The sequence below is a fragment of the Myotis nattereri genome, assembly GCF_964212035.1.
Source record: "Myotis nattereri genome assembly, chromosome: 2".
Taxonomy (NCBI): domain Eukaryota; kingdom Metazoa; phylum Chordata; class Mammalia; order Chiroptera; family Vespertilionidae; genus Myotis; species Myotis nattereri.
The window spans coordinates 88,106,259-88,121,268 of NC_138076.1; the positions used below are offsets into that span (position 1 = coordinate 88,106,259).

At 41.4% G+C, this 15,010-nt stretch overlaps 1 protein-coding gene across 1 annotated transcript in view; it reads left to right on the forward strand.

Moving 5' to 3' along the window:
- Positions 1-15,010, forward strand: part of FNDC3A (fibronectin type III domain containing 3A) — a 219,592-nt gene that overhangs the window by 63,570 nt on the left and 141,012 nt on the right. The window contains exon 3 of the mRNA XM_081082785.1: positions 98-173. Coding sequence (XP_080938911.1) covers positions 98-173 — 76 coding nt within the window. The remainder of the gene's footprint in view (positions 1-97; positions 174-15,010) is intronic.

Below are 15,010 nucleotides of genomic sequence, written 5' to 3' on the forward strand. Positions count from 1 at the left end.
TAGGGTAAAATAGCTCATATCTACTCTCTTACTAGCTCTTGATATACTAATTTGCTCTACTGTTGTTTTGATTAATACTTCTTCCCCTCTTTTTAAGGTTATTCTGGTACAAGTTAACCCAGGAGAAGCATTTACAATAAGAAGAGAAGATGGACAGTTTCAGTGCATTACAGGTAAGAATGGTAATTTATTATTGTTTGAAACGAGAAAAATTTATAATACATAAAAATATATATGCTGGTGATCACTTCCTTTCTTTCTCACTATCACTACAACAAGTCAAACTCTGAATATCTTATAGCTTAACAACTGCAGCATCCTAATTAGTCTCTTTGCCCTGGTTTCTTAATTAATCTTACTATAATATTACTAGAAGCCTTGTGCACAAATTCATGCACATTGAAAGGAAATTCATTAGAAGAAATATTTTAATATCGCTGTTTGCCATTTCTCTATAATAGAAGTGTCAACCAAATTCACAGTCAACAATGACAGATTGAAACATGCATGTGATTGGCCCCAGCGAGAGCTTTATATGTATCATGCATGTGCGAGTCAACTTAGCCTTTTATAGATATAGAATAAACTTGCTTAATTAGACCTGCTTTTTGATGTAACTAAACTTTTCCAGCCTAGTGAAGCACCCCAAATTCTGTTTCAGGTAATTGTCAGCAATACAGCAATAAATATCAACACAAAGCAGATTATTATTTTGATCACACAGAGAGAACAAAGGGTAAAATATTTAACTGCAGCAGTGTTTGACTATATTCTGCGCAGTGAGAAAACCTGAAGTCATTTTCAAGGTCCACCATTTCTTCTTTTCAGTCGGGTCAAGTTTCTATGCTTTCTAAATCTCCTTTTTCTATCTAATGAAAAGAAAATAGGATTCCACCGAGTCTCCTATCTTCCTACTCCAGGACTTCTGTGAGGATCAAATGAGATGGGCATGGGAAAACACTTCACAGACATTTGTTTAAAGTGTGAAATGTTTGCACCTGGCTATAAAGCAAGTTGTGTTCCTAGGCTGAAGAAATTGCAAGGAGGCTAGTTGTCGCTAGGGAGAGGAAGCTGGGCGTTGCTACATGATGTCATTACCTGGCACCCACAGCACCCATTGCAGGGCTGGGCTGGGATGTGGGCCACATTTTGCGCCATCAGGTCCCAGCAGCGTCGGCTACGATTTGATGGGCTATTGTTCCGGGGTGGTGGCAGGGCCTGTGTCCCACTTGGGGGAAGCTGGGTGTTGCTTTGTGGGTGTCAGGTCCATGGTGCTGTTTCTCTGTGTGCATCACTGCAGCTCCTGCGTTGAGCGTCTGCCCTCTGGTGGTCAGTGCGCATCATAGCGACTGGTTGGACGGTCAGATACTTAGCATATTAGCCTTTTATATATAAAGATATTGTTAATGTCACTCACCTGCTCAAAAATCTTCAGTGAATCCAATTCAGATTCCTTAATCTTTTTTAAAAGATCATTTTATCTTTCTAGTCTTTCAACTCATTTTCCCTTCAGCACTGTTTTACTTCTAGCTTGGTAAATTATTCACTGTCTTTTGAATCTGTCTTGTACTTACTGTACTATTCTTCTTATCTAGAATTCACCCTTATCACCACCACCCCTAGCCTATCCAAATTCAAACAGTGCTTCAAAACTGAGCTCAGATCTTATCCTTAAAAAGTTTTTTGTCATTTTAATTTGATGATTAGTGACTTTGAGCATTTTTTCATGTGTCTCTTGGTCATCTGTATGTCCTCTTTGAAGAAGTGTCTATTAAGGAAATATATCCTAAGAGTCCTGAAACACCAGTCAGAAAGAATATATGTGCCCCTTTGTTTATAGCATCACTATTTACAATAGCTAAAATCGGGAAACAGCCCAGTGCCCACCAATAGATGAGTAGATAAAAAAAGCTGTGGTGCCCTGACCGGTTTGCCTCAGTGGATAGAGCGTCGGCCTGTGGACTCAAGGGTCCTGGGTTCGATTCCGGTCAAGGGCATGTACCTTGGTTGCGGGCACATACCCAGTGGGGAGTGTGCAGGAGGCAGCTGATTGATGTCTCTCATCGATATTTCTGACTCTCTGTCCCTCTCCCTTCCTCTCTGTAAGAAATCAATAAAATATATTAAAAAAAAAAAAGCTGTGGTACATTTGCATAATGGAATACTATACAACTTTAAAAAAGAATGATCTTTTAACTTTTGAGACAGCATGGAGGGGCCTCGAGAGTATTATGTTAAGCGAAATAAGCCAGTCAGAGAAAGACAAGTATCACATGATCTCATTTATATGTGGAATAAAATGAATATAAACTGACAAACAAAATATCCAGAGACATGGAAGCATGGAACAGACTGGAGAATCTCAGAGGCAAGGGGGGATTGGTAGTGGGGAAGGCCGGCAAGAAGTTAAACAAAGAACTTATATGCATGTATCCATAATCCATGGACACAGACTGTAATTAGTGTGGTAAGCCTGGGATGGGCCGGGGCCAGGTGGAGAGGGACAATAGGGGGGAAAAGGGAGGACATTTGTAATACTCTCAATAATAAAGATAAAGTAAAAAATATTTTTAAATAAAAAATAAATTAACGTTTTTTGTAAAGTCTTTAGTGAGTATTCCCTCCACATTTCTCACTAGCCATCCCTCCCCTCCCCCCACGTTACTCACTAGCCACCTCCTACAAACACACTTGTAACAAACAAAGATGTCTCCAGATACCACTAGATGTTCCGGGGTGGTGGGATTGAGGGGCAGGCACAAAATCACCCCCAGTTGAAACCATCTGCTCTATGTGAAGACAAAAGCAATATAAAGGTCACTGGCTTTGTATTTAGAGAACCTGGGTTTAAATCCCAACTCTGTCACTGATTGTCTGTGTAAACTTTCATATGTTATTTAACCTCTATCAGGTACATTTCTTACCTGTAAAATTTCCATTCTTGTGAGAATAATAGTACAACTCATAGGATAATTGTGAGGATTAACTGATACATGTGTAAAGCACTCTAAAGCAGATCTGGCACATATAAGGCACTCAATAAATTGTGGTGTTAATTATTTCATAGAAAGTTACTCCATCTTCTGTGAAACTTCATAATACCAATTATTGTGTTCTTTCTTAGAACATTTCTTCTTGTTTTATTTTTTAAAGCCATTAAAATTTTGAGTGTTCAACTTGAAATGTTTATTTAGTCTCTTCAACTTAAGTTTTGAGCTCTTTAAGAGCAGATGCCATTTCTTACATTTCTTTGCATACCCTTCAGTTATTGGCCTTCCATATATTGAGTACCTAAATAATAGGCTTTCATTTGAAAAGAGCACATTAGAAGTAGGATGACCATATGCCTTATCATCCAACCCAGCATACTTCTGAGAACAAAAGAGGACTCTAGCAATTACTCCAAGACAACTGTTGTCAGCCAAGATTATCCCAGGAAACCAGGGCTTATGGTACCTCCCATTTTACCTGGTCTCTCTATTCGATTTAATCAAAGAAGAAATAGATCTGACTCTTTCTAGAGAAGCAGTTAGCTTAGTACTTATAATTAAAAATTTTAGCCTGCTATCTAAGCATTACATGTCTTGGAGTTAGCACTTTCTCTAAGTTAATTTAAATCGTTTGTATGGCAAAAAGGGTAACTTCAAAAAAGGAAGGATCCACATATTATGAGCTTAAAAGAAACCACATAAGAGGTCTTTATGCAATATAGTAAACTTTTGCCTCTTTACTGGTCAATTAGGTTTTCATAAAAATTATTTTTTACTGGGTACCTCTTAGAATGTAAGTTTCTAAGAGCACCCACCTTAGATTTGTTTGTATATCTCTTTTAAAATTGTCTTCAATAAATATTGTTTATGATGGAAGCATTTTAACTAATATAACATTAGTCTTTTTAAACACATCTGGGGGAGAAATCAAGATGGCGGCATAGGTAAACACCGGAAATTGCTGCCTTGCACAGCCACTTCAAAAATACAACTAAAAGACAAAACAGACATCATCCAGAACCACAAGAAGGCTGGCTGAGGGGAAATTCTTCAACTAGAAGGAAAGAGAAAAGCACACTGAGACTCAGAGGAGGTGCGGAAGTAAAGTGCAGAGGTATGGAGGCACATGCGGAAAGGGCTGGCAGCTGAGGACGCGGCTCACGTGGAAAGGGCTGGAAACTGAGGACACAGTTGACTTTTTCAATCGGGAGGGAGTCTCAAGCTTCTGACTGCTCTGAACTCCAGTTCCGGGCGAGTCTCTGGGGACCCAGACTCATACAGGAGAAACTGGACTGTCTGGCATCGGTTGGAACTCGAGGGCGGCTTTCTCTCAGAGGTGTTTGCAGTGATTACCGGGACACTGAGAAGCCGGGCCTCTTAGGGTAGGACTGAGGACCAGCCATAGCTGCTTGTTCCGCCCTGTTGATCCTCTAAGACCCTGCCCCAACCAAGCTGTGTGCAGGCAGAGGCTTTTGCATATGAAAGGCCTGGCCCTTGGCAATCTAAAATTACCTAACAAACTGCAGCTGGGTCAGAGAGACCCAGAACTTCCAAAAGAAGGCCCAAGGCCCCACAGCAGCTTGCATTGCTTCACAGCTGGGCTCCTGCTGGGTAGCCTCAAGCAGAGGCTAAATTAGCACCTCCTTAAAGATCCAAGAGCCAGTGTACCCAGTGGTCAGAGTGGGACCATCCAGATTACAACTCCTCAGATCCATAAGGGACACACTCAGAGGGCAGACTCAGGGAGCACCAAAGCCCCACTGAAGCAAGTCTTGCCCCAGAAGGGTGTCTCCAGCACAGAAGTTCTCCCACTGTAGACACAGCTGATTCTCACAGCCAATTGGCCTGGAGGTCAATTCCTCCCAGTGATACCTACAACAATCAAGGCTTAACTACAACAAGACTGTGCACAAAGCCCACAAAGGGGTGCACCAAGAATGTCCACCTCAGGTAACTGGGGAGGCTGAGCCACTGGGCCTGATAGAACACCTAGCACAGAAAACGACTCTGTCAACACAGGGAAGCATAAAAAATGCAGAGACAAAGAAACAGGTCACAAATGACAGAAATGGAGGAAAGCAAACTACTAGATATAGAGTTCAAAACCACACTTTTAAGGTTTTTCAAGAATTCTCTAGAAACCGCCGATAAACTTAGTGACACCCTCGAGGTTATGAAAAAGGACCAACTAGAAATTAAGCATGCACTGACTGAAATAAAGAATATTATACAGTGTTCCAACAGCAGACTAGAAAATCGCAAGAATCAAGTCAAAGATTTGAAATACGAACAAGCAAAAAACACCCAACTGGAAATACAAAGAAAAAATAATCTAAAGATATGAAGATAGTATAAGGAGCCTCTGGGACAACTTCAAATGTACCAATCTCTGAATTATGGGGGTGCAGAAGAAGAAAGAGAGCAAGATATTGAAAACCTATTTGAAGAAACAATGACAGAAAACTTCCCCTACCTGATGAAAGAAATAGACTTACAAGTCCAGGAAGCGCAGAGAACTTTAAACAAAAGGAATCCAAAGAGGACCACACCAAAACACATCATCATTAAAATGCCAAGAGCAAAAGACAAAGAGAGAATCTTAAAAGCAGCAAGAGAAGGATAGTCAGTTACCTACAAGGGAGTACCCATATGACTGTCAGCTGATTTCTCAACAGAAACTATGCAGGCCAGAAGGGAGTGGCAAGAAATATTCAAAGTGATGAATGCCAAGAACCTACAACCAAGATTACTTTACCCAGCAAAGCTATCATTCAGAATTGAAGGTCAGATAAAGAGCTTCACAGATAAGAAAAAGCTAATGGAGTTCATCACCACCAAACCAGTATTATATGAAATGCTGAAAGGTATCCTTTAAGAAGGGGAAGAAGAAGAAAAAGGTAAAGATACAAATTATGAACAATAAATACACATCTATCAACAAGTGAATCTAAAAATCAAGTGAATAAATAATTTGATGAACAGAATAAACTGGTGAATATAATAGAATCAGGGGCATAGAAAGGGAGTGAACTGACTATTCTCAGGGGTGCGCAAAGGGGTGTGGGGGTTGCGGGAAGAGACTGGACAAAAATCATACACCTATGGATGAGGACAGTGTGGGGGGCGGTAAGGGCAGAGGGTGGGGTGGGAACCAGGTGGAGGGAAAAAAGAGGAACAACTGTAATAAGCTGAACAATAAAGATTTAATTAAAGAAAATAAACATCTGCAAATGAGGATACTGTACTTGTTACTACTTTAATGTGGCTAAAAATATAAAAACTGCTAATTGCAGTTGGATAACCAGCTCTGATTTTTAAATAACATATTTTAAAAGTCAATTATAACTATAAATTTTAAATCCCCCCTCCTCATAATATTAATTAAATTGATTTTATATGGCAGTTACCCCTTCACTCAGGACCAGTAAAGTCTTTCTAGTTTATAATGTGCCTGTAGTACTAACAGTACCCTAATAGTAGAAACTGCTTATGATGTGAAGATATTTTTAGGCAGGAACACAGTCTTTGCTTCAGTAGAGAACAGGGAGACTCCTTTCTCTATATGACCAATTATAAGAGTGAAAACTTTGTTTTAAAATTACGAGGTAGTTTTCTGAAACACAGGAAAGGATAAGGCGAACCAGACAATGTAAAAAACTCTTCCCTCTTTGTTTTTGTTAGTCCAAAATTCAAACATGGGATGTAGTGAAAAGAGTAGTGGGGGACAGGGGACTAGGATTTAAGTCTTTGTAAAGACCAGTGTGCCCTCACTCCAAGCAAGAGAAGGAGATAGGATGAGAAAGTAATTGCTGGAGCTCATCTTTTTCCTTTTCTTCCCCTTTACCATCACTAATTTCTATCACATGGCAGTCATCTTCCTGAACTAGTTCTGGAGCTAGGTAAGAAAAATGAGAGTAGATGTAGAAGTGTAGGCAGCAGATAACAAAGAGAAAGTCTTAAGGGAGAAAATAATATGCCAGTAAAGCTGAGAGAAAAATAGAACCTGATAGCCCTAAGGCCATCAAGTTCTGAAAGCTTTTCTCTTTACAGCCACTATTGTAATAAAATAAACCTTTATAATGAAACCTAAAGAATTGAGTTAAATCCAGTATAATTTAATAAGCATTTTAATTAAAGACTTCTTTTTAATGTAGTTTATTACCTAACAAGAATTGTTAAGAGATCACAGGGAAATTTAGAGTTCTAAATCACTTATTGTAGTGGAAGTTCAGAATTTGTTAGTTATAGCTAATTATGGGTAGGGCTCAGTATAGTACTTTTTTTACTATAGCATACTGCTTGAAAAGACAATTGCTAAAACTTATTTCATGAATTTACTAAGTATCTGCTGAGGTATAATGTGCCAGCAGCCAGGAACTCAAAAGAAAACTAAAACACAATTCTTGCCATTCGAGAACACAGTGTAGTAAGGAAGAAAGAAGGAAAATTAACAATTGTATCCTTCCTATATAATAAAAGGCTAATATGCAACTTGACCAAACAGCGGAACGACCGGTCACCATGACACACACTCATCATGAGGGGACAGACGCTCAATGTAGGAGCTGCCCCCTGGTGGTCAGTGCACTCCCACGGGGGGGAGTGCTGCCCAGCCACAAGCTGGGCTCACAGCTGGCGAGAGCCGCTCCTGCCTCCATGCTAAGGATGCCCGACTGCCAACTTAGGCCCGCTCCCCTCGGCAGTCGGACATCCCCTGAGGACTCCCGAACTGTGAGAGGGAGCAGGCTGGACTGAGGGATCCCCCACTCCAGTGCACAAATTTTGTGCACCGGGCTTCTAGTTACAATATAAAAAGAACCATTAAAGCCCTGGCCCATGTGGCTCTGATTAGAGCTTCAGCCTGAGCCCTGGTTGCAGGTCAACCCCTGGCCAGGTGTGTGTGGGAGGCAACCAGTGTGTCTCTCTTGTATCCCTCTCTTCCTCTCCCTCTCTCCCCCCCTTCCTTCATCCCTTCCACTCTCTCTAAAAAAATAAGTGGAAAAAAATATTATTGGGTGAAGAGTAACAACAAATAGAACCATTACAGACATGCATAGAGTGTTAAGGGAGCATAGGAGGGGTACTCTAACACAGAGTGATAAGTCAGGAAAAGAATTCTTCAAGAAGAAGGTGACATGTGACCTCTCTTTAAGGAAAATAGTAGTTGGTCAAATGGAAAAAGGTCAAGAAAGCATTTTATGCAGAGGAAATAGTGTGCAAAGGCAACAGAATGAAACAATAACTTGCCTTTTTTAAGATAACTCATCTTGAAATGGCTTTATGGCTATACTAAGAACTGTAAACTTTATTGTAAAGGTAAGTAAGAGCCATTGAAGGAGATTATGCAGAAGAGTTAACATCCATTTAACAGTTGGGAAAGATTAGTGATGTCTCCCTGTTTATGGTTACTTATTAACCTAAAAATCTTCTTACTACAAACATCTAGAAATGTTCAATAAAATGTCACAAGTATTCTTTTAAATGCATTCTCTCTCTTCCCTCTACCGCTCCAAAAAAAGAGGGTGGAAAGGAAATAAATTATGGGCTAGAAAAAGGACTTTGAGGTATTTTTTTTTTCAAAATATGTTTCATATTTATAATGAAAAGAATACACTTTGTTCATTTGATTTGGTCATTTTTTATTGTCCATACCATTCTTTCTGAGTCCCATCCAAAATCAGATGTCTGTCTTCCCTTATTGTTTGCCTTATTTCATGTCCTTTTAGGTCCTGCACAACTCTTAAATATCTAGATGTGTAGCTTCCTACCTTTAACTACTTTCCAGTTTGCCATTCTGCTCATTGGTTAGATTTATCTATACTGCTTGATTCAGACCCATATCTCATTTTTCCATCTTACTCCCAGTATTTGTTGGTTTCAACACAAACACATTATTCCTTTTAAAATTAGGGTACTACCTTAAATCTGTCTCAGTTTTTATTCCTATTAAAAGGTATTTTTGAGCCTGGCCCATATTGCTCAGTGGTTGAGTATCAACCTATTAACCAGGAGGTCACTGTTTGATTCCCAGTCAGGGCACATGCCCAGATTGCAGGCTTGACACCCCCCAGTAGTGAGTGTGCAGGAGGCAGCCGGTCAATTCACTCATTATTGATGTTTCTATCTCTCTCTCCCTCTCCCTTTTTTTCTGAAATTAATAAAAGTATATATATATTTTTTAAAGGTTATTTTGAAACAGATCTAACAGCTTGATTTTTTAGTGAGGTGTGTTGATAACATGTCAACAGATAGTCTTATATGATGATAGATAGTGTGAAAAATAATTCATTTTTGCCTGGTAATTGTACCTAGGAATGTAAAAGTACAATGAATGAGTAAATCTTTGGGTTTAATGTGAACGGATCTCTGTAACATGTGCTAAAGACTGCTCTTTTTAGTTTTGTTTTGTGGGGAGGTGTACAGAAGAGAGAAGTAGGCAAGATTTCTGAATTTCAGTTACTAGGAAGGTCCTAGAAGCATATTTCATAGAGAATATGTGGTGAACTCTTAAGATCTCTATTGTACAGTTAGCTTTCCTGATGATAAAGTCTCATCCTTCAAACATCATCTATTCTGTGAAGTATTTTCAGACAAGATCTTTCTTTGTTTTCTCTTCTCCTACTGCTAGATAGACGTACAGAAATAATTGAGGGCAGAAATTAAATTTTACTTATGTTTATAGCTCTGGGCTTTTCCTATAAACCCAGCACATAGAGAATGCTCAATAAATGTTTAATTAAGTTGAGTGAAAAGGATAAAAAACTTAACGTTTCTTGATTGTTTCTTTATGTCAAGTAAGTAGAATCTATATAGACAATTTTATCTAAAAACTCTCCATATTAAAAGGCAGGTATGACTTTCCTTTTTTTTCTTGCTTTTACATATATTGAGATATAATTTACATACCATATAGTTCACCTATTTAAAGTGTACAATTCAATAGTTTTTGGTATGTTCACAGTATTTTGCAGCCATCACCACAATTAGTTTTAGAACATTGTTGTCATCGCCACAGGAAACCCTGCACCCATTAGCATTCATTCCCATTTTCCTCCAATTCAGCCCTACGAAATTATACTAGGCTACTTTCTATCTCTATAGATTTGCCTAATTAGTACCTGGTTTTTTGTGATTGGCTACTTGCACTTAGAATAATATTTTCAAGGTTTACCCACATTGTAGCATGGATCAGTACTTCATTCCTTTTTATTGACAAACTAGAGGATCAGTGCATGAATTCGTGCATGAGTGGGGTCTCTCGGGGTGGCATGTGGAGATCAGCCCCCAGCTTGCGCCCCCAGGCTTGCAGCCCCAGCTTGCGCTCGCAGCCCCACAGCCCCACCTGGTACCCTGCCTTGGTCTTGCTCCGCCCCCTCACCTGCTCCACCATCCCACCTACAGCGATCAATTGGGGCCGGGCCCCCCTGCCCGATTCCATCAGCGCCTAGGAGCAGGTGATGGCCCCGCTCCCTACCGCTGCCACTGGTCGCCGTCTGCCGAATGATTGGCGGGGTGATCAGGCCCCTACTCACACCTGCCTTGGCCTGGTGCCACCTGCTCACCTGCTCCACCATCCCACCGCAGTCCCGCTCTCGTCAGGGTCCATCAGGGCTGGCAGCACCTCCACTGCTGCCCGCTGCCAGTGACGTGTCACCGATGCCCACCACATTTCGTGCCGCCCCCTGGTGGTCTGTGCACGTCATAGCGAGCAGTCGAACTCCTGATCTCCAGGTTGAAAGACCACCCGAGGGGACAATTTGTATATTAAGCTTTTATTACATCCTCCTATCTAATAAAAGAGTAATATGCAAGTTAGCCGTCACTCTGCAACAAAGATGGCGGTGCCCACAGCCAATAAAGGGGGTATATGCAAATTGACTGTCACTGCTTGACAAAGATGGCGGCTGCTGGGCCAGGATGCTTGCTTGGGTCGTTCCGCCCAAACCCGCCTGCAGAGGGCCTCTGGGCCTGCTTCATCGCCGCTGTCGCAGGGGCCGGAGGAGCAGAGACACAAGCCTGCAAGGGTGCCCAGCACCCAGCAGCTCCAAACCCCACGGCAGTGGGGTCGCTGGGGCCGGAGGAGCAGAGACACAGCCCCCAGGGGGGCCCGGCACCCAGAAGCTCCACGCCCCAAGGCTGCGGCGGCTCTGGGGCCGCTGGAGCAGCAAGGAGACAGAAACCAGCAGGAAACCTGAGGAAAGGGAGATAAACTATCATAACTTCATCTCCCTTTCCACAAGATGAGAAAACTGACCCTGATCTATTTAATGATATGGCCCACACCTTTCTGCAAGCACAGGGTATGTTATGACCACTCCCAGGAAGGTCTGGTCAGAATACTGTCTCCAGGGATTAACGCTACTGTGGCAAATCATCTAAGAGAGGAAACAAGCTTTTGTTGGGTTTATTCTGAAGGTCGGTAAACATGCCACTCCAACATATACCGTGTTGTTATATTGATGATCTTGAGCTGCAGATGCTTGAAAAACAACAAATGCAAGGAGAGACTTTCCCTAAAGTCTCCTGATCTGCCTAAAATCAGACCCCCCAAAAGGAGCTTAAATGTCATAGATCCCCTCGATGGGAAAAGTGTCATCAACCAGTGAAGACTGACTGCTGTCACAGGACAGGAGACTAGAAGTTGACATCACACCCAAATTTTGATACAAACTATCTCCCCCACTCCCGTTCTTTCCTAAAAATCATTTGTTCTCTAAGAGGCCTACATCTCCTGTCCCCTTTGCCTAGGAAGAAGGTATTTAAATCTGGATTCTAAACCATCTTGGGGAGTTACTCATTTTTCCCTGGAATCTCCCACATATACACGAGGTACACATGTTAATGAACTTTGTTTTTCTCTTGGTAATCTGTCTTTCATTACAAGGGCCTCCGCTAAGAACTCAGAAGGGTAGAGGAAAACTATTTTTCCTCCTCCATAATTCTATCTCGGGAAATCAAGTCCTGGGCTGAACAGTGAGGTTGGCTCAAGTGCCAAGCAGTCCCGGCTGAGGGGAGGGAAGCTTCTAGGGGGAAATCAATGATATTGGCATCAAAGTAGGACAGAGGGGCACATGCATGGTTGCTTGTGGGAGTTTAAAGTGGTTCAACATTTTTGGAGGAGGATTTGGCAAAATTGATAGAAATGTTCAAGGTACATTCAAGAGTCTTCTTCTAGGAATCTCATCTGCTGAGATAAAGCACAAGTGCATAAGCCCTGGTCAGAACCCAGGATGCTACTGCGGGTTCCCCTTCCATGATAGCACAACCTGCATTTTTAGGACGAGGTGGCATCTATACTAATAAAAGGGTAATATGATAATTAGACTGAACATCTTCCGGACATCCTTCCAGACAAAGCCATGGTGGCGGGGCTGAGGCAGAGGCGTTTAGAGGTGATTAGGCAGGCAGGGGAGAGCAGTTAGGAGGATCAGGCCGGCAGGGGAGAGCAGTTAGGGGGGTCAGGCCAGCAGGGGAGAGGAGTTAGGGGGATCAGGCTGGCAGGAGAGAGCAGTTAGGGGGATCTTGCCAGCAGGCAGGTGAGTGGTTAGGAGCCAGCAGTCCCGGGGGATCCCAGATTGGAGAGGGTGCAGGTAGGGTTGAGGGACGCCGCCCCCCCCCTCCCGTGCACGAATTTTGTGCACCAAGCCTCTAGTAGGGGGATAATCGACTATTGTATGAGTGTAATATTTTGTTTATCCATTCATCAGTTGATGGACATTTAGGTTGTTTCCACATTTGGGCTATTATGAACACCGGTTGTAAACATTCATGTACAAGTTTTTGTGTGCACATAGGTTTTCATTCCTCTTGAGTACATACTGAAGTGGAATTGCTGGGTCATATGGGAACTTTTTCTTTTAACTTTGCGGAATGCCAAACTGTTTCAGAGGTGACTGCACCATTTTACATTCCCTCCACCTGAATATGAGGGTTCCATAACCTTGCTAACACTATCCATCTTTTTTATTATACCTATCCTAGTGGGTATGTGGTTTTGTGGTTTCGACTGCATTTCCCTAACGCTTAACAATATCAAACATCTTTTCATGTGCTCATTGGCCACCTGCATATCTTTGGAGAAATGTCTGTTTTGATCCTTTGCCCATTTTTATATTGAGTTATCTTTTTATTTTTGAAGTGTAAGAGTTCTTTATATATTCTGGATACAAGTCCCTTATCAGACATATGATTTGCGAATATTTCATCACATTCTGTGGTGGACTTGTCTTTTTCTTGATGATATTATTCTTTTTCTTTCATGACACTCCAAAATGAATAAATAGGACTAAAGAAAAATAATTTATTAATGAAATACCTAGTGGTTTTGCATTGTTATGGACCTTCTGCTTTGGTGTTATTCCATGATGCTACATGCAAGAGAAAAACTTATAAAAGACCAAAAAGAATATACAGGTCAGCTCAAGGAAGATTCCATCCACTTGTGGGGGGAGCATAGGAAATGAGAGCCTGAGTGGGATGAGGAGGGCATGCATCCCCATAGAGCAGTGGTTCTCAACCTTGGCTGCACATTAGAGTCACCTGGGAATCTTTTTAAAATCCTGATTTCTGGGCCTCATCCTCCAGAAATTCTGTTTCTTTGTTACTAATGTGGCCCCCACCCTGTAACAAAGAAACAGAATTTCCAGAGGATGAGGCCCAGAAATCAGGATTTTAAAAAGATTCCCAGGTGATTCTAATGTGCAGCCAAGGTTGAGAACCACTGCCATAGCGGAATGGCCTGACGTGGATAATCAGGCTAAGCAGAGTAAAGGAAGAAGTCCACATGATTGGCTGAAGGGTAGAAAAGACTCATATGGAGAGTCTGAGCTTAAATGTGGTGAGAAGAGAATATACACAAAAACAGAGTAGGTAGACAGCACAGGGTATTGAGCTTGTGTGGGACCATGTGGAACCAAGGAGAGGATGACCTCACATGGGGAGAGTAGGGGTTGGCTCAACATAGGAAGTCAAAGCCTTGCATCCATGCTAGAAGGGTCATCTAGTATGGAGAGACAGTGTGGATTTACAGGAACATCTGCCAGGGGTAGGAATGGTGGCAGAGGTGGAAGATTGATTACATAACACTGGGGACTAATCAAAGAAGCATTATATTAAGAATTATGAAAACCACTTTTCTTAATATCAGAGAAGCAGTTTTAGATGTGGAAAGGGAGAAAACTAGAATAAATCCTGTGGCTCTTAAATCAGAAAAATCAGACATTTTGGATTCAGGGTCTGGGGCAGGAAAAGTACAGGATGTGACTGGAACATATTGTTACTCCAGAAAGAAGGAAGTGCTCAGTTAACCAATAAATTTAATTTTAAAGTATTAGATGTAGACATGTCAGAAGACATAGTATGCAGCTGGAAGGAACTTTTGCTAGCTAAAGTAAGCACAATTTGAACATCAAAATAATATTAGACGTGGATTAGAGTCTACTGAATAAAATAAGAAACAATGAGTCCACAAGTTAATTAATTAATTATTTTTAAAAGTTTGGTGCCAGGACTGACCAGCAGACCCTGAACAACGGATGAACAGATTGCTCTAACACATTTTTCTGTGAAAGAGAGGGAAAAGGCACTACTTGGCTATCGCCGCTCTATTTGCCTGCCTCCTTTGGCTTTTATTGTCCTAACAGCTTGAACTAAAATTAATCTCTAGATCAATCAGCAGGGTAAGTATCCTTGAGAAAGTATATGCTTCTACAAGGTTGGGTCTTTAAAGACTAAACATAGAGATTCTAGCAAAACCCCCTGGGTGATCGGGCTTGTTGGAAAAGTCAACGTAGGGACTACTGCTTTTGGCAAGGTCCCCTCAGAGGCCCCCAACGTTTGAGAGAATCTTCCTTACAGACATTCCAGTCAAGTCCTGTGCTTCCCCACAGTTTGGTGAAAAAAAAAAAAATGGGCAACTTACATAGTTCAAAGTACCTTCCCACAAAATACCATTAAAGGCAAAACAAAACAAAAAAACAGATAACTTTAGCCTGGCAGGCACCATCTTAATCAAGTGATCA